The sequence below is a fragment of the Microplitis mediator genome, chromosome 7 (assembly GCF_029852145.1).
Source record: "Microplitis mediator isolate UGA2020A chromosome 7, iyMicMedi2.1, whole genome shotgun sequence".
In the NCBI taxonomy this organism is placed as follows: Eukaryota; Metazoa; Arthropoda; class Insecta; order Hymenoptera; family Braconidae; genus Microplitis; species Microplitis mediator.
Genome location: NC_079975.1, coordinates 14,071,292 through 14,091,804, shown reverse-complemented (window position 1 = coordinate 14,091,804; position 20,513 = coordinate 14,071,292). Strand labels below are relative to the sequence as shown.

Sequence of the window (20,513 nt, the reverse complement as noted above, 5' to 3'; positions counted from 1 at the left end):
ACGTTAATTAACGCGGACTCCGATCTAGTAGCAATCTGATACGAAGCAGGTAAAGCGAGTAGAAAAACGCCACGCCGATAATAGAATGTAAGTAGGAAAAAGCATGAGGTACTGGTTACACGTACTTATATAGGCGACAACGCCATATTGGAGCACGTGACAGCCACTACCCGAATTTAAGCGGCGGCGCCCACATCGTAACATCCTACATAATAACTTTGACTTATGTTTAATTTTTTTGAATCAATCAATTTTGTTGTGATAAAAAATTACTTTTCTAATTTTTGGTACAGATTTTCATCTGGTGATTTGAGTTCAGAACTTGATGATGAACCAGACACTGATCCGGGGGTGGCCTCCATGGTACGCCATAATTCATCAACTCCATATCAAGGTACTCCAGATCGTCCGTTGCTAACCCAACCAACAGCTGCTCCACCACCTGTTCAACCACCTGTTCCGGGTGCTCCACCTACTGGTAGCCACATTGGTGGAAACAGTGATCTTAGTCTCAATCTAAGACATGGATCAAGGACAACAAGTGCACCTTCTTCACCAGCTAAAACTCGCGAGAGTCTTCTGCAAAGAGTGCAGAGCCTCACAGGAGCAGCACGTGATCAGGTATAACAAAACTTATTTAGACCTATTAGAAAAGTCAAATAAGCCTTGATTTCAAAGATTTGGATCTTCAGTATGATTTTGGTTTATAGCACATACATTTTTGATATAAATAACTGCTTTGAATACATAACGGACAAGTATTGTCAGTATACATGTTTTCAATACGTTTTATACAATGGTTTCAAAAGTATAGGAAAAGGAAGATCAGAGCAGGTAACTAAATTGATGAACTATCTTAAAAAAAGTCTGGTTTCTCCTACTTTGCGTTAACTACTACGCTGAAAAAAAAACATTTTCTTCGGACAATTAAATCGGTTTTCTTGAATTCCGTCAAACTATAATTTATTTGGGATAAATCAATTTTAAAACGTCAACATGATCTATTTTGTCATTTTCAATAAATGATTTAATAGATTTTGTTGAGTGAGGAGTCTGCCGGTGGATAGTTTGGGTACTGAAGAAAATCATTACGTTATAAATGTGGTGCCGATTTAGTCGTGATTTGTTTTCGACTTAATTCCAGAAAAATGTACATTCAAGACAGATCTTGTGCTATTGGGTAGTGTATAAGCGTACGTCTGGTTTAGCCGTAACTCGAGGAACTTTATCCCAATATAACAAGCTTACGGCGAAACCAGACGTCGGATAATCTTTATATTAACTACTATTATCTATTTGTAAAGTTGAATATATATAAATGCATAAATTTGTATTTATATATCCTTTGATTGGCGTATAATATTTAGATAATTTATGATTTATGGCAGTCCAATCCATTAAAATAATATTTATAGGTTATATTTCATCGGCCCCTCCGTGCCACTATCTCCAGGCCAACTGTTAAATTATATGATTTTACATGTTTTCACAATTTAAATTTTTAAATTAAGTAATATTTGATAATTTATAAACTTACAATATTTGTGATTATGGAAAAAATATTTTTTTATAATTTTATCATAATTTTAAAATTACATCAATTTTATTTAATTTTAATCTAGAATCAATATGATGTTTTCAATTACTTTAAAAGCACGTGTTTTATTGAGGTTAATTAAACAGTATATACCTTATTTTATATATTGTTGTTGTATGCATATTTTTTTTCTTTTTCTTGGTTTTAATTTTCATTGTTACCTTTTTATAAATTTTAATTATTGTTATTTATGTATTGTTGTGCGATAATTAACTTTTTAATGTTGTTACTCCAACGGATTTTTACATAATGTGATATTTATTTTCTAGTTACAATGTTGTTGGTAATAGAGTTTCTTATCACTAGAAAATAAATATCACATTAAGTAAAAATCCGTTGAAGTAACAACATTAAATATTAAATTATCACATAACAATAAATAACAATAATTAAAATTTATAAAAAGGTAACAATGGAAATTAAAATCAAGAAAAAATAAAAAAAGAAAAAATATGCACACAACAACAATATATAAAATAAGGTATCAGGAGACACGGTAGTGTCTCGCGCCAAGTACACGTTCAAACACATGTATATGTGTGAAGTATCATGGCGCGAGCCTACCGTGTATCTATACCGTAGACATAGTCGTTTTTGGCTCTTTTTAGCTCTCATTTTTAAAAACTGTTTTAAAATAATAAATTTTCAGAAAATTCTTTCTCTACTCGAAAGATGATTGATTGTTCGTCTTAAAATTATAAAACTTTATTCATTTTAGTTATGAGAACTAATTGAAATAATGAAATTAGGCCAGCATATACTATAGCACCCCCAATTTAGACACTTTTATAAATTTTTTCATGCAAAAAGGGCACTGCCAGAGAATAAAAAGTTGTAAGAAATGCCATGATTCAGTAAAACATTGAAATTTTTTTATAGCAATGGTTCATTTTTGCGCCACCAGCGGTGCTTCAGTCTGTATTTTTTACTATAGTTTCATTGAGTTTTATACAGGGTTGGGTAGTTACGCGTAACGGACAGTTTCTTACGTATTTTACGTAAACTACGTATAATACCTTAATTACGGTATTATACGTCGATTTTTGTGCCACCTAGCAGATGTTACTTGAAATTGCACGATTTTTAATTTCTAACCGTTTTTCAACTGATTCACAAGTGACGGGTCGAAGTATATAATTTTACCCAAAATGAGTTTATTTAAAAAAAAAATGTATCAATCATTCTTGGAGGAAAATGATTTTGTAATTGAAAAATTGGATAAGAAAAATATTGCTCGATGCTTAAAGTGTAATCATATGCTAAAAAATACTGCACAACTCCGATTACAGAGTCACCGGTAAATATTTTATTAATAATTATTTATACTTTTATTTAATTAAAGAAAGTATTCATTTTACAATAATTGATATTATTTTATTTTTCAATTTATATCAGAAATGCATGTGGTAGGAGTACTACCAATTCTTTCGATAAAACTGAGGTAAATTTCAAAAACGATGATTATATTTATATAAAAAAAAAATGTTTTACGCTAAATTTTGCAAAAATGCTTTTTATATTTTTGCAGATGCCAAGTGAATGATTTAAAAATATATCTGCTGATTTATCTTTTCGTAACCACTTCGAAACGAACTCAGATCCTCTGTCTAATTTTGGTAATGACTTAACAGTTATTGAAGAAAAATTAACACAATTTTTCGTTGGGTGTAATATACCATTTTGTTTTGTCGAATCAGCTCAGTTCAAAGAGTTTGTTAATTCTTTAAACCTAAATTATAAACTACCGTGCAGAAAAACTCTTTTAAATACGCTACTAAATAAGTTACATAACAAAATTTCTAATGAACATAAAAAAAATGATCAATCAGAAGGAGTCATAGTAATTGATGGTTGGAAAAATTCAGTAGCAAACACAAAAAATGTTGTATGTATTATTCATACAGCAAATGAAGAAAGTTTTTTTTTAAACTCGTGGGATTTCACCTCAATATCTGAAGATACAAAACAATTGACGAAAGTTGTTGAAGAAGCTGTCAATTTGGCGAAAACAAACTACAATAAAAACATTTATGCTGTGGTTTCAGACAATCCCCCAGTTATGACAGCAATGGGTAAAGCAGTTAATTTATGGCACGCTGGATGTATCAGCCATAATGGTAATTTACTTGCCAAAGATCTTATTGATAAAAAGTTGGCAGAATCTATAAATATAATTTTACGTACGTTTAAAGCTCCAAATTTAGAAAGGCAAGTGATAGAACGGGGAGGAACTGAAATGAAATTGGCTTGCGAAACTCGTTGGTGTAGCTACCGCGATGCATTCCAATGTTTAAAAAATTTAGACATAGTGAAAACTATTGTAGATGATAAATTAAACAATGAGTCTCGTAAAAAATTAAAAAAGCAAGATTCAGAAAGAGAAAAATTTCTTACTTTATATAATTTACTTATCGACGATTCTTTCATAATAAAATTACAAGATTATATAGTTTTGTCTGATCCTATCTGTTCATTAATAAATAAATTTCAACAGTCAAATTGCACTCTACCGGATGCTGCTGAGGAATGGATAAGGTTGAACATCTCAACTGAAAATGAAGAAACTCAAGCGATTGTTAAGAAACGAGTTGATAAAGTACTGACGCCTATTTTATCAGCTGCAAATTTACTACATCCAGTTTATCAGGGTAAACAATTTTTTCATATTGAAAACTATCGTTCACAAGCTCTTCAATTTATAAAAAATGAGTTAAAAGAAACTTCTTATCATGAATTAGAGGCTTATCAAAATAAATCCGGGAGTTTTGGGACTTTATTTAAAAAAAAAAATGTTCCTCCACAATTGTTTTGGCAAATAATTGAGAATTAATTTCCTGTTATATCGAAATAAGCTCAGAGATTGATAAACATTCCTGCATCATCAGCCCAAATTGAACGATTGTTTTCCAATTGGTCATTTGTTCACTTCTCTCTACAAAATCGACTAACAGTTGATCGCTCAAAAAAGTTGATCGATATTTGTTATTCAATAAAAATGAACTCTGAAAAATCTAAATAATTGCAGATTACTTATAAAACATGAATTAATTTCGCTATATTTTAACAATAATAAACATTTAATTAATGTTCTTGTACTTGCCTTAATAATAATTTTACGATTGTATTTTTTTTATAACTAATTGTTAAATTAGTTAATTATAAAAATAAATAAACAAATTAAATGATGAATCCGATAAAAACAAGTATATTCTCTTTAAATTCAAGTATAATATTTATCATTTTTTTACAGGAAAAAAAAAATAAATGATTAATGTTTTTGATTATATTTTAATGATTCCTTTCACTTTATGCTAGACGCATAGAATTTGCTTCAATTTTTTAATCAATATAATTATTCAAAGTAACAAATTTTTAAATTATCAATCAATTTAATAAATTATTAAATCTAATTAAATCACAGCACAATATTACGAAATTTGATCACAGTAGTTAATCTTTTAAATTATTTTTAACATTTTTACGCAGGTTCACTAAGTAATTTTTAGTTTTCTATAATTATTATTACTAATAAATAATTTTTTAATAATATCTAAGTATAAATATATAAAAAGTGATAAATTAAAATTATTACAAAAATTTTTATAAAATTGATGTTTTGTTATTTTCAATAATTTACAAAAATAATATTACTTTTATGTTGTCTAATGTATTCAATTCATATTCATAAACTTTAAACTGTACGAAACAGTGGTGAGTTTGGCGGCTAAGTCATTCGGCAAATTTTTATCTAAGTCACATTGGATTAATCTAAATGTACATGCTGGTATATTTAGTAAATATTGAGCCAAGGTACTAATCTTGCTATATTTTTCGAAAGCTATGCTCCAGACAGTATTTGGACATTTCGTTTTAACGAATAGTTTGGCAAATAAACCTCGTGAATTTTTATAAGAGTCTAATTCTTCTAATCCTTCACAGTCCAACTCATCAATAAGAAATTCATAAACTATGTCATTATACTTTTTAACTTTCATAAAAGCATTACCTTTGTAAGATGAATGCAAAAAACTAGCCGTCAATGCTTGCGGTGTAATTATTTTTTCTACTTAATAATCAACTATTCCTTTATACTCTTTATTTGAGATAGAAGTTTTGAATTCAAACCATTCTTCAATAGAATCAGCAATTGGTAAACGTTTCTCTTCACTGCTCGCTTCAAATTTTGAAAGAAATTCAAATATAACAACTGATTCTTTTAACGCGCTTTCAAATAATCCATCAAATATTATTATCAATTAATCTTGGTCAAATTTTCCGAGCCCTCCACCAACGATTTGCCGTATTGATGGTAAAATTTTTAAACAAACTGATAATTTTGAATAATAAGAAAACTCGATATTTCCTTCCAAGTGTAATAATCTTTCTCCGCTTCTTTTAGGTAGATTTTTTCAAAAATCTAGGTATTGTATTTGTCCTCATGGTCGATTTTTCAAGGAATTTTGTCACAACCTATCAAAATTAGTTGAGTAGAGTTCGAAAATACCATTCGTTTAAAAATTTATATATGTATGTATATATATATATATATATATATATAAATATATGTAATAGAACCAAGTTTTGAGAACACGATTGCGCCTAGAACCCTTATCGGATCCTAATAAAATTTTTTACACTTATTCTATGGGCGATTAACACGGTTAAGTTCGAAGATGGGCTAAATCGTTCGATTAGTTTAGAAGATATGGCGGTTTCAAATTCCCACGATTTTTCAAAAAAAAAAAATTTTATCCACTTTCAAGTTGATATAACTTTAAAACTAAAACTCATAGATAATTTCCGTAAAAAGGATTTGAAAGCTTGTCTAATAAGCTTTAATTTATAACCTTAAACTTGATGTTTTGACCATTTCTTTAAATAATTTGATAGCTTTGAAAATTTTAATGGAATCAAAAAATGTTGAAAATATGGTTTTCATTCAACATCATTTATGCATTTTCCATTATAATCAAATTTCGTCAGTCGTATTTTATTGTGCGCAAAATAATCTGTAAATTTCACAGCTATTTTATATTTTAAAAGTATTTCTTTTATTACTTATGATGTATCAAATGTACCTCTACGACGTCTGATTATAACTGGTCTTGTCATTACGATAGCACCTACAGTTCTTATCGGATCTTAATGAAATTTTCCACACTTATTCTATAGGCGATTATCTTGATTAAGTTCAAAGATGGGCTAAATCGTCCGAATAGTTGAGAAGTTATGGCTGTTTGAAATTTCCACGAGTTTTCGAAAAAATCAGTTTTTATTCACTGTTGAAGTTCATATAACATTGAAACTAAAACTGATAGACAATTCCAGTAACAAGTATCTTAAAGCTTGTTTAATTAGCTTTAATTTTTGACCTTTTTTTCCAATAATTTGATAGCCTTAAGAATTTTAATGGAATCAAAAAAGGTTGAAAATATGGTTTTCATTTCACATAACTTATGCATTTCCCATTATAATACAATTTTGTCAGTTGTATTATAGTGTGAACAAAATAACCTGTGAATTTCACTGCTATTTTATATTTTAAAAGTATTTTTTTTATTATTTATGCTGTTTCAATCGTACCTGTAAGTCCTATAATTATAACTGATCTTGCTATCGTAATAGTAATTACAATTATGATCTCATACCAATTAAAATTTCTATACTTTGTTTACGTGAAGGTTAGTTTAGTACATTACCTATATAATGTTTTGTCAAATCAACTATCTGAAGTTCTCTATCGAAAATAGTCGTTGTCTTTTTTTACTCTCACTCTAAGAAAACGAGCCTAGTTTCATATCATGACTATACACTAACATGTATCACAAGATATGTATGTATGAAACTTTTTATATAGATTAATTGGAAAATCTACCTTCCATTTCGGCTGCCGAATGGCCTTTTTTAATATTTCATTTGCAATTTCAGTGCCTTTTAATTGATTTAATAAACGATTGATTTTTATTTCTAAAACATCGTCATGAATCGACGCAGTCAACGTATCTACAGTTTGTAAATGGCATGTTAAATGCCATTTAAAAGTAGACTTGCTCGCAGGGGTCATTATTGCAGAATCATCATAAGTCTTGTTAATTTTGATGTTACTAGTAAATGATATTACTGAATAAATTGAAACATTATATTTTTTTAAAATTATTATCGTTGCTTCTTTAATCATGTCCCAGTAGTTATATGAAAAATCATCTTCGACTAATAAATTCCAGCATTTGATAAACAATGCATTGCTATTACATTTCATTATAGCAACTATCTCCAAAGAGGTTGTATTATTGATGTTTTTACAAAACAAGAATACTCCTTCATTATCATTAATATATACTTGATTATGTGTGAGCTTTTCATGAGCATCATCAAGTAAACCCGTTGACAATTCAAGTTGGCCAGGAAGTCTAAAAGCCGGCCGTAATGTTTTACAAAACTTTTTAAAGTATTCATCTTCTACAAGCTCAAATGGTAAATTTTTACTGAAAAATAAGTAACTTAAAGCTTCATCTAACTTTAAAAGTTCACATTCACTTATTTTATCTATAAACGAATTTATTTTTGGTGTAGTCTTCTTTGGTTTAGACGTTAATGGTGTAGCGACCTTATCAGTATCACAAGTAGAAGAATTATTATTTTCATCATAACTTCCAGATCGCTCTTTACGCTTTTTTGATAAATGTTGAATCACTGAATCATCACTACTGTTAGTATTAGAGATTTCATTTTCCCATCTGCACTTTTTTCTATTAAAAAAAAAGTCGAATTAAATTTATCAACATTTTACTATTTTAATTTAACTTTTGACTGGCTTGGCGCTGATTGCTCTTAATTACTAAATTAATTATTATCAGATTTTAATTTAAAGTAGTTAGTTTAAAAAAATTATAAGTCTTACCTGTGACTTTTTAATCGTTGTTCAGCAGTATTATTTATTATCTGTTTACACTGGAAACATGAAGCTACAAGTTTACCATTTTGATGAATCCTCTTAAAACCTCCTTCTTCCCAATAATTATGTCTCGGACGACCTCCTCGTTCCATTTTATTTATTTGACTTTATTTAACTATTATTCATTTAATCTTCTATCCAAAATATTAGTTAAAAATTTAATAACTATTCCATTCACGATTTATCAAATAGAAGACTTATTCGATTTATCAGAGAGAAGGCGTCTTCTCTCTGGATTTATGTTTATCGAGTTCGTCTAAAGTCAACAGGTGGCGCTACAACACTAAACGTAAAATACGTCATGTACGTAAAATACGTCATACAGAGCCAGTAATGAAATTTCAATTACAGTCAGAATGGACAGAGATCGGTCGGAAGAATAAAAGACCAAAGAGAGGGCATCCAGATGAGGAAATAAATCAGGTTCCTGGGTCAATTTCCAGTATAGAAGGCAGTAGCAGAGGAGAGAGTAATGTACTAGATACGGTTGTTAATTGCCTAATTGATTTGGTTAAAGTCTTAACAAATGTTTCAAATGTCAACTTGCTGCTATCAAGAATTAGGCACGTGATAAAGCTTCATTGTGATCTTCATCATGGATAAAAGCAGGAAAGTATCCAGTTTAAGAATTATACAATGGAATGCACGTAGTATTAAGAATAACTTACCTGAATTAGAGTTTAACTCGGCTAATGTAGATATTTTCATTGTTTCAGAAACTTGGCTTAAGCCTAAAGATGTACTGTACTTGAAAGGTTTCGACGTGGTCAGGAAGGATCGAAGGGACCAGAATGGAGGTGGTGTAGCGATACTGATTCGTAGTTCTCTGAGATATAAAATAGTTCATGATTTATATGACTGTCAAAGCAAAATGCAGGTTTGCGCAATAGAAATAACCTTGTGTGATGGCCCAATGACCATCGCCTCGTGTTACCGTCCTCCAAAGGGTAATGCCAGAGTAAGTTTTCAAGAATGGTAGGATTTCTTCGAGCAGTTTAAAGGAAGAAAAATAATTGCCGGTGATTTCAATGCACACCATGATCTATGGGGAGATGTGCAAATATGTGAAGTAGGCAAGAACATAGCTGCAAGTATTGAATCTAATGATCTGGTCTGTTTGAATAGTGGATCATCCACTTACCTCAGTTCAAGTTATGGTTCTAGCTCTTCCATAGATCTAACAATCTCTGATGAAAGCTTAGCACTGCAGACTCACTGGAAGATCGGAGAAGATTCCTGGGGCAGTGATCACTCGCCTATTTTCATTGATTGGGGTGTGCCAGCACAAGGTGAGCGTGAGTCTAAAATTTCTAAAAGGAAGAAACTATACAACAAAAAGACAGATTTCCATGAATTTCGCGACAATGACTCATCTGCTGTCTCAACAACCAGAACTGTGGGAGCCAATGGACATCAAGGCCAAATATGCTACCTTCACAGCGATCATTAAAGATTGTCTTGACCAAGCAACTCCTAAAAGGTCAGGTAATAACCGCATGAATAGAGCTCCTGTAAAAATACGAGCAGCGCCTTGCCCATGGTGGAATGAAGAGAGTGAAGAGCTAATTCAATACCGAAAGAATTGCCTCAAAAAATTTAAAGAAAATTTTAGCTATGAAAACTTTCTTGCATACAAAAAAGCAGGGGCAGAAGTAAGTAGAGGTTTGAAGAGAATCAAGAAGGAGAACTTTCGTAATTTTTGCGAGGGTTTGAATAAGCATACTAATCCATCATATATCTGGAAAAAGATCAAAGCTTTTCGAAACCCGATGAAAAAAAATTTTGTCTAATCATATATGATTATATATGTTCATATATATGATCATATATGATTATATATAATCATATATGAAGTTATATATAATCATGTATGATTATATATGGGATCATATATAATTATATATAATTACATATGACCCCATAAATAATTAGATCTGATCATACCTGGCTGTTATAAGCTCATATATAAGTCTATATATGATCAGATCTGATCATCTACAAGTCTATACATAATTAGATATAATCATACCTAGCTGTTATAACCCCATATATGATTATATATAAGTCTGTAGATGATTAGATCTGATCAGACATGATTGATACAAACCCATATATAATTAGATATAGGCCTATATATAATTAGATCTGATCAGACGTGACTGATATAAACCTATATGTAGTTATATATGTCAATGTATGATTAAATCTGATCAGATTATTCAATTTTTTTTATTTCCAAAGAGGATGAAAATAAGCTAAGACCCATCTCTCTAGCTCCTTGCTTAAGCAAGGTTATGGAAAAGATGTTAAATAACAGATTAATGTGGTGGTTAGAACACCATAACAAACTTCCTAAATCACAGTATGGCTTCAGAAAGGGCAAGTCTTGTATGGATAAGATTGGGATCCTCAGTATGACGATTTTGCTGACCTTTTAATTGACAAGCTTAAAAATCTTGGTATACCAGAAAACCTAAATGCATTTATATATAATCTCGTTTCCAGAAGATCCATATCATTTCAGTTTGGAGAAATCGATGAAACGCGATGGTCATTTAGAGGTCTGCCGCAAGGATGTGTTTTGAGTCCTCTATTATACACAATTTCCGTGCAAGATTAATTAAAGAAGATGATACCTGCGAATTGGCTCAATATGCTGATGATATCTGTGTACTCTCTACTGCCTTTCCTACATGTCTAGGCCTTAATAAACTGGAAATCGCGGTGAACAAAATTGGACATGCTCTCGCAGAGCTAGGCCTTGAACTATCTGCTCCAAAGAGTAAACTCTGTGTCTTCAGTCGGGGTAACAAGGAGCTTCAACTAAGAAACCAAGGAAAGATAATTGCAGGACGGAAGGTTTGGAAAATCACTATCAATGGTACGGAAATCCAGAATTCGGAGTGGGTTCGCTTCCTGGGAATGTACTTTCAGTCATCTCGGAGCTGGGATAAACACATCGAAGAAATTAGGAAGAAATGTCAAAGTCCCCTGAAAACAATCAGCTGCCTGAGGCACACCTGGTGGGGTGCGAATCCGACGCTCTTAATAGGGTTGTACCGAGCACTGATTCGCTCACGGATTGAATACGGAGCCATGTTCTTCCACAAATTGACACAAGGACAGATTAATAAGATGGATAAAATTCAGTTTAGAGCATTGCGAGCCGCTTTAGGATATAGAGCGTCCACTCCCACTAATGTTATTTTAACAGAAGCTAAGGAACCCCCGCTACTTCTCCGATTCGGTTATATATGTAACAACTATTTAACGAGGATGCTGACTACCTGCGATCACCCTCTCATCGAAAAGTTGGAGAATATCATAGAGCTGGAGGATAACCCGACTAAAATTAATAGAGATGGATGAATATTAGTTGTAGACTGCTTTCGGGATCACCAGGAAATCCAGCATTTGATCAGATCGTCGTTAACTCCGAGTTGTTATGACTACCAACTCAGTACTACATGGTATAGACCCTTGATATCATTCGCGGAGGGGGAAGAAATTAAAAGATTAGATGCGAGTGATAGTTTTTTCAATGAAATATATCAAGAGGTACTCAAGAATTCAACATGCTTTTTCACAGACGGCTCTTGGTCTCCCAACTCCGTTTTTGGCAGTTTTGCCATAGTAGGAGGTAGTGACAATGTGGAGCTGGAGTTTCGGACTTCTAAAATAGCATCGATCTTTACACTGGAAGGAATGGTGATCATGGAGGCTTTGAAGCTAATCCTCAAATCTTCTCAAAGGAAATTTGTGATTTTCTCCTACTCAAGGAGTGTGCTGGAAGCGCTCGTTTCCAATAAACATTTAGGTAAAAAGTCTTATATTATACTGTGCATCCGGGACCTAATTCTAAAGTTGCAGGAGGAAGGAAAAGAGGTCAGGCTGCATTGGATACCTGCCCATGTGGGTATCAGTGGCAATGAGTGGGCGGACCAGGTGGCGAAAAAGGCAGCTGTAACAGGGAAAGACTCCAATCTAGAGTTGCCAGCCAATGACTTCAAAAAGAGATGGAAATTGAAATTAAGAGAAGATTTTAACGCTTGGTGTCTTGAGTCTGCAGCTTTAAAAGGTACAAATTACGTTAGAAAATTTTATAAGGAAGAAGCTAGACCGTGGTTCGAAAGTATTCAGTTGGACAGAAGGCCTTTAGTTTCAATAAATCGACTAAGAAGTGGTCACACGTCTCTTAAGGCTAGTCTATCTATACTTAATATTGTATCGTCCTCAAGATGCCCGCGCGATATGGATGAGGAGACCCCGGATCATATCTTTTGGATTTGTCCTCGTTTTATATCTCAGAGAAAGAAATTAAGAGAAGCACTCCAAAAAGTCTCAAAGTCTTATCCTGATAGCGTCGAATCCTTACTAGATAGGATAGATAATGGTAATATTTTAAATGCACTGTCTCAATTTATTTTAAATATTAATATTTTTATATAATGTAAGTAGTTGCAAATGTTAATGAAATGAATTATTTTAACTAAACTTAATGTACAAAATGTAAATGGAATTTGTAAAATCTAACATTGACTGATTTGAATATAGACGACAGATGGCACTCGCTGTCTTAGACGTAGTGCAAGACTATATATTTTATATGTAATATTATAATTATATTGGCAATCTTGAGCTCGATAGATATTGTTCCAGAGCCATCTGTATTTTATCATGTTTTAATAAAAAAAAAAAAAAAAAAAAAACATACGTCATGTAGAAAACTCAGTAGGTATTATACCTAGTATTATACATGTATGAAACTATGTATAATACGTCAAGTATTTTACTTGCCCTTCCCTGGTTCTATAGAAATTCTGATATAAAATTCAAACAATCCGTACTTAAATTATCGATATCATATCAGGAGATGACGATCAATAGAATGTAAGAACGTCTTAGATTTCAATGATACAAATAAATCCTTGTTAATGTCTAAGATGAATGTTTTTTATTCATTTCGTATTCAAAGTTTACTTGTATTTTTTAAATGTTTCCTGATTTTGCATACATATATAGATATGTATATTAGGGTGATTCAAAAAACAAACAAATTTTTTTTTTCTTCCAAACAGGTTCAAAAGTTTCGTTTAGATAAAAAAAGACGCCTGTGAAAATTAGAGCTCTTAATATTAATATTAACATTGTCCGTATTGCACTTATCTATTTCCCATAAGAATAACATGGGAAAAATTTTTTTTATGTCTTCTGATTTTTATAAGTAGCTAACAATGCGTCATAGGAATGAATGACAGGCACATTTTTGTAGGGAATTGAATGCTCTACAAAAAAGGATTCTTATCATTTTTTGCGGAATCTATTTGTTCAAAAGTTATTTGAGGTTGAAGTCGAATTCATATTAAATTTTGAGTTTTTCTTACTTTTCCAGCGAAACTATCAGACCTATTACAAAATATCACGGGACTTTTTTTGTAGACAATTTTATTCCCTAGAAGTTATACTAAATAAAGTTTTTTTGAATTCCGCATTGTTTTCTAGATATTTTCATTTTAATGTCAAGCTCATAAAAAAAATAGTCTTCTGATCGATTTTAAGGTATATATACCACAGAAATACCTATTTGTGGGTTGTTAAAATTTTTTTTTTTTATTTTCTCAAGTTCTATCTAGTTATATCCGCTAGGTGGTATCAAAATCGTATGATATTTAGCGCGATGACAGATACAGATGCTCCAATAGTTACTTTAGCTTGAAGTTGGCGGTAATTTGATGTCGAAATTGCCTGAAATTTTCTGCCTGAATTTGCCGACAGTTTGACAACAAAAAGTAGAAAGAAAAATTTGCGGTTAATTTTTTCTCAATTTAAAGGTTAATTTTTACTACAAAAAAAAAATCTGTAATGTTCGTTCTTACCATTTCAGAAGGTAAGCATATTTATACATGAAATTGTCTACAATTTAAGGATAAAAAAATACTTAACAATTTTTCAAGTCAAATTAACAATAAATTGACATAAAATTTGCCTGAAAATTGACGACTTTTTTCTAGTCAACTTTTGAAGTGAATTTGCATTCTAATTCGGGCAGTAAATTTACGTCAAATTCAATGCAAGTTGCATATAAATTATCGTCAAATATGGAAAAGTCCGAAGTTGACGGATATTTGAAGAAAAATTCAAGGAAATTTTGTAAGTAAATTTTTGCTAAAGCAAACTGTGCTATTAGGGTGCTGTCATTGGCTGTCTTTGACCGAACCTCCCTAATAGCACAGTTTGCTTTAGCAAAAATTTCCTTGAACTTTTCTTCAAATATCCGTCAACTTCGGACTTTTCTGTGTTTGACAGCAAAAATTGGAAAGAAAAATTTGCGGTTAATTTTTCCTCAATTTAAAGTCGTTTCTGAGAAATCAATAATAAACTAAAAAAAAAAAATTTTTTTTTTTCGTAATTAGCCAATATTATCGAGTCTACTTGATCAAATGATCTGAAATTTTCAGGAAAGTTGATGGCCCACAAGCTCTTCCGATTACCGCCTCAACCATCCAAATCGGTTCATTAGTTAAAAAGTTATAGTCCGGTCACACACATACACACACACACAAACACACACACACACACACACACACACACACACACACACACACACACACACACACACACACAAACACACACACACATACACATATATACATACACACACACACACACACACACACACACACACACACACACACACACACACACACACACACACACACACACACACACACATACAGACACTCGGATATCATTCTGAAAATAGTCAGAATAGCTTCCTAGGACCTCAAAACGTCGACATCTGATGAAATTTCGATTTTCGCGAATCGGGGTGAAAACAATAACTTCCCAATTTTTCGAAAATCGTCGATTTTCTTAGCGGGAAGTTAAAGAAGAAAATTCAATTTCATTAGAAAATAATTTATATGCGAAATCAATTCTCGAAATTGATTTTGCGTGAATAAATTTAGTAATGCACACCAAGTACATTGAAATTTTTTTTTTCAATTCTGTGAAAATGTTTTTCATGATTCCGAATTATATTAGGTACTTGGTATTTTTTCGATTTGATTCATTTTTTTTTGTAAAAAGAATCTTTACTTAATTGTAAAAAATTTTAAACGTGTACTTGGCGCGATTTTATACAGAGAATCTGTTTTTGGTAGGATATACTATTCAATTAACCTCAATAATACACGTGCTTTTAAAATAATTGAAAGCAATATATTAATTCCAGATTAAAATTAAATAAAATTGATGTAATTTTAAAATTATAAAAAAATATTTTTTCCATAATCACAAATATTGTAAGTTTATAAATTATCAAATATTACTTAATTTAAAAATGTACATTGTAAAAACATGTAAAATTATATAATTTAACAGTTGGTCTATAGATGTTGGCACGGAGGGGCCGATGGAATATAACCAATAATTGATATTGAAACGGATTGGACTGCCATAAATTATTCAAATTAACTACTATAATAACACTAATAATGTTAATGTTATTTCAGATCTGAGAGCGTGGGTATGTATCCCACTCAGGTCTATAATTTTATTATTTTTTTTTCAATAATATTATTACTAACAATAATAACAATAAAAATAAGAATTACACTGGTCACAGAAATTAAGGGATAGAAAAAAAATCCGAAATTTTTAGATGATTTTCAACATGCTGTAACTCGGTGAAAAATGGTCGTATAAAAAAAACAAAAAAAGCAAATTGTAGCCTCAAGTTTCTAGTTTTCAGATCTGGAGCTCAAAATTTTTTATCATGTACGGTTCCGGAGTAATCATAAGAAAACCAACGAAAAAAAAATTTTCAAAATTTTTGCTGGTCTTTCAATACCTCTATGGGCAACAATAAATTTTTTCGAATAATCCGACTGTCTGACTTTTCTCGGAAATTTTATGCCCTTTAATTTGGTGGCCTTAAAAAGTCTCTACGACGATTTGGCGCCGAGTTATCATTGATCAAAGCAAAAAAGTGCATTTTGGCTTTGATAATCAATAACTCCGGATGTATTGGTCGTACAGAGAATGGAAGCAGGGTTTTGAAAACTGGAAAACATTCTCTATAAGGCAAAATTAGTGGCATTTGATAGAAAAAATTTTTTTAAAGCGATATTGTTTGGTAAAAAACAGGTCAAAATTCACAAATTTAAGGATATTCGGAAATCTTGCTATAACTTTGGATATAACGGATGAACAAAGGATATCTTCGACTTTTTTTCCAACCTCAAAGTGTCCTGAAAAAACCCTAAAAATTTCAAATCGCTGCGATTTTTCTTTCTTAGTGCCCCGAAGCTTTGAATTTATCGATTTTGTCAAAAATCACCATAATTGGTAGTTTCTCGGTTTTTGTTCATTTTTTCGATTTTTTTGAAAATGTTTTTTTTACCGATAAACTTCATTTCTTCGATCAAAAAGATCGATTATCGAAAAAAATTGCAAAAAAAAAAATTTGAAAAAATTTTTTTTTTTTTTTTCAAATTTTTTTTTTCAAAAATTTTTTTTTTTTCAAAATTTTTTTTTTGTTGTATCTGCAACGATTTATCATTGTCAAAAAAAATTCCTAAAATTTTTTTTACCGCCGGCATTAGAGTTACCCAAAGCGTATGTTTGTTAAGTTGACATTTAAAGCAGATGCAGTTACAGCGGTAAAAAAAATTTTAGGAATTTTTTTTGACAATGATAAATCGTTGCAGATACAACAAAAAAAAAATTTTGAAAAAAAAAAAATTTTGAAAAAAAAAAAAAATTTTTTCAAAATTTTTTTTTTTACAATTTTTTTCGATAATCGATCTTTTTGATCGAAGAAATGAAGTTTATCGGTAAAAAAAAACATTTTCAAAAAAATCGAAAAAATGAACAAAAACCGAGAAACTACCAATTATGGTGATTTTTGACAAAATCGATAAATTCAAAGCTTCGGGGCACTAAGAAAGAAAAATCGCAGCGATTTGAAATTTTTAGGGTTTTTTCAGGACACTTTGAGGTTGGAAAAAAAGTCGAAGATATCCTTTGTTCATCCGTTATATCCAAAGTTATAGCAAGATTTCCGAATATCCTTAAATTTGTGAATTTTGACCTGTTTTTTACCAAACAATATCGCTTTAAAAAAATTTTTTCTATCAAATGCCACTAATTTTGCCTTATAGAGAATGTTTTCCAGTTTTCAAAACCCTGCTTCCATTCTCTGTACGACCAATACATCCGGAGTTATTGATTATCAAAGCCGAAATGCACTTTTTTGCTTTGATCAATGATAACTCGGCGCCAAATCGTCGTAGAGACTTTTTAAGGCCACCAAATTAAAGGGCATAAAATTTCCGAGAAAAGTCAGACAGTCGGATTATTAAAAAAAATTGATTGTCGCCCATAGAGGTATTGAAAGACCAGCAAAAATTTTGAAAATTTTTTTTTCGTTGGTTTTCTTATGATTACTCCGGAACCGTACATGATAAAAAATTTTGAGGTCCAGATCTGAAAACTAGAAACTTGAGGCTACAATTTGATTTTTTTTTTTTTATACGACCATTTTTCACCGAGTTACAGCATGTTGAAAATCATCTAAAAATTTCGGATTTTTTTTCTATCCCTTAATTTCTGTGACCAGTGTATTTATTGTAAAACAATAAAAAATCTTAAAAGACGTCAACACGTTAGAAGTGATACCACGTGCCACGTAGCGATTCAAACGTGAATGGCTGCACGCACTTTCCCATCTTACCGTGAATTTAATAACACCTCCTAGCTTGTAAAGCGCATTTATTTATTATAATATATTATCATATAAGTTGAGACAAATCGCTCATTATCTTCGCGATTTTTACCAGCAGCCACCAGAATTCGCGGGTTGAACCCTGGCTTAGGCTGGCCTCTAACAAATTTTATTTTTATGCTGGACAGAGCAGTGGGCTGGGGTTCTTGCAAAGCAAAGACCCGCACTTATTCAAACTCGGCAACGTATATAAAAAAGCTTATCAACTTACCTCACGGCTGATAATTTTTATGCTGCTTTCTTACAGCTAACTTACTTATTATTTCTAACTTAATTAATAGTAATTTATCGTATTAAATAATCTTACCAGTATAGTAAAATAGGGATAGAATAAGGTGATGAATACAATAAGGAAATTATTAGGACAATGTGCAAGTTTATTGACAATTATAATAAATTCAATTACTTACAATAAGAGTTCACGCAGAATACAGAATAATCGTGGTCCTGGCTGGCACGCAGGATACGCAGTAGTGACCACGTGGAATGAATCCTTATCACACTGATTTTATTATTTAATTTAATAATATTACCGCGAATAGGTCGCCGGTAACGTATAATATTTTATATGCTTAAATTTAATTATAACTAAGAACTAATAAACAATAGAAAAGATACTATTTTGCAAGTTAATTGCCCGGAAAATTGTGCGGTTTACAAAGTATAAAATATCGCAAGTATAACAATTAATAACGTCTAAGCGTTAACGGATCCAGGATCGAAGTGGTGACGGATAATTTTTGGGCATAGGGCTCGCTTCCTGACTGTCCCCACCTCTTCCTAACCGGCAAGCGTCAACGTAACGAGTTGTCATGTGACCACGGCACTATGACATGTGACATCAGACGGCAACGAGACGGAAAAAAGCCGGAACCGCAAGGCTGAAGGCGACGAAGACAATTCACATTGTCTCAAAGTATTTATATTACTTTAATTAATTATTAATTATGATTTAATTATGATTTATTCAGAAATTATTGTATATTGTGTTTATGTTTTGATAATTATTTTGAATTTTATGTACTTAATCGATATTTTTATTTCGGTTAGTAGCACACGTGCGCGTATATATTGTTTAAAAATATCGACCGAAGGGAGAGTAAGTCGATATAGTGGGGATGAAAATCAATATATCCCTCCCGCCACGTGGTGCACTGAAATAATTATTATTTTATTGTTTAAAGGGTTAATTATTATTATGTTTATAAATATTGATGAATGATATTATTTAATTTCTTATTATCATATAACTCAGGTCAGGTAATATATTTAAATATTTTATTTTAATTGATAATTTCGGGTCCGCAGTCTTTATAGGGGATAACACGTGAGTGACACACATCCCTCGGAAAACCGACGCGTGGAAAAATAATTAGAGAGGACCGGGCTATTGTAAAGGTAGGACGTGTTGTTGTTCGCAATTTTTAAGTAAAATTATTCTGGCCTAGTTGCCGTAATAAAAGTAATTAAAATATTAAAGAAAGTCAATTTGGTGATAATTAACTTTGTTATGTAAAAATAAAAGTATACAGTTTTCATACTGTTTATTGTGAAAAGATTTCAGAAGTAAACTATTATCAACGCCGGTAAGTCATCTGTATTATCATTTATTGCATCGGCTATCGCTGGACCCTCAGTAGAGTTGATCGCGATAAATAATTGATTAATAATTGAACCTGAGTTATTTATAATAATAAGTTAAGTATATTCGGCGTATGTCCCAGAGTTTGGTATACGTGCGTATACGCGTCGAATAAATTCCTTAGTGGATTATATACAAGGATAGCGTATTTGACTCCTTGTCTTACAATAGTATTTAAAGTATTATTTCTCTGGGTAAAATTTATTCTGTAATTTGATGGTACGCAACCCAGTGTTGCTAAATATATTTTGGGTTCCCGCGTCTTTCTCTCCCCAGAGTAAATAATATTAAATAAAGAAAGAAATCAGTAATTTTATTTATATGAATTTTATATTGAGTAAATTTGTAATTTGAGTTTCTTAGTGGATAATTTAATTAATTTGATTTTTATTATTATTACTTGGCTATAATGAGTATATTAATATTTAATAAAATGTATGGTAAAGAATAAATGTATAGTAGATGATATTTGGTAATGTAAAAAATATTTTGTTGGATTTATACTTATAAATATATTTGGATTAAATAATAT

General features: G+C 31.2%; 1 protein-coding gene across 2 annotated transcripts in view; it reads left to right on the top strand.

The window, feature by feature from the left end:
• The window catches only part of LOC130672386 (synapsin), a 513,694-nt gene that overhangs the window by 212,094 nt on the left and 281,087 nt on the right, over nt 1–20,513 (top strand). For both annotated transcript variants that reach the window (XM_057476939.1, XM_057476938.1), the window contains exon 3: nt 294–621. In XM_057476939.1, the coding sequence (XP_057332922.1) occupies nt 361–621 (261 nt within the window). In that variant the 5' untranslated portion in view covers nt 294–360. The remainder of the gene's footprint in view (nt 1–293; nt 622–20,513) is intronic.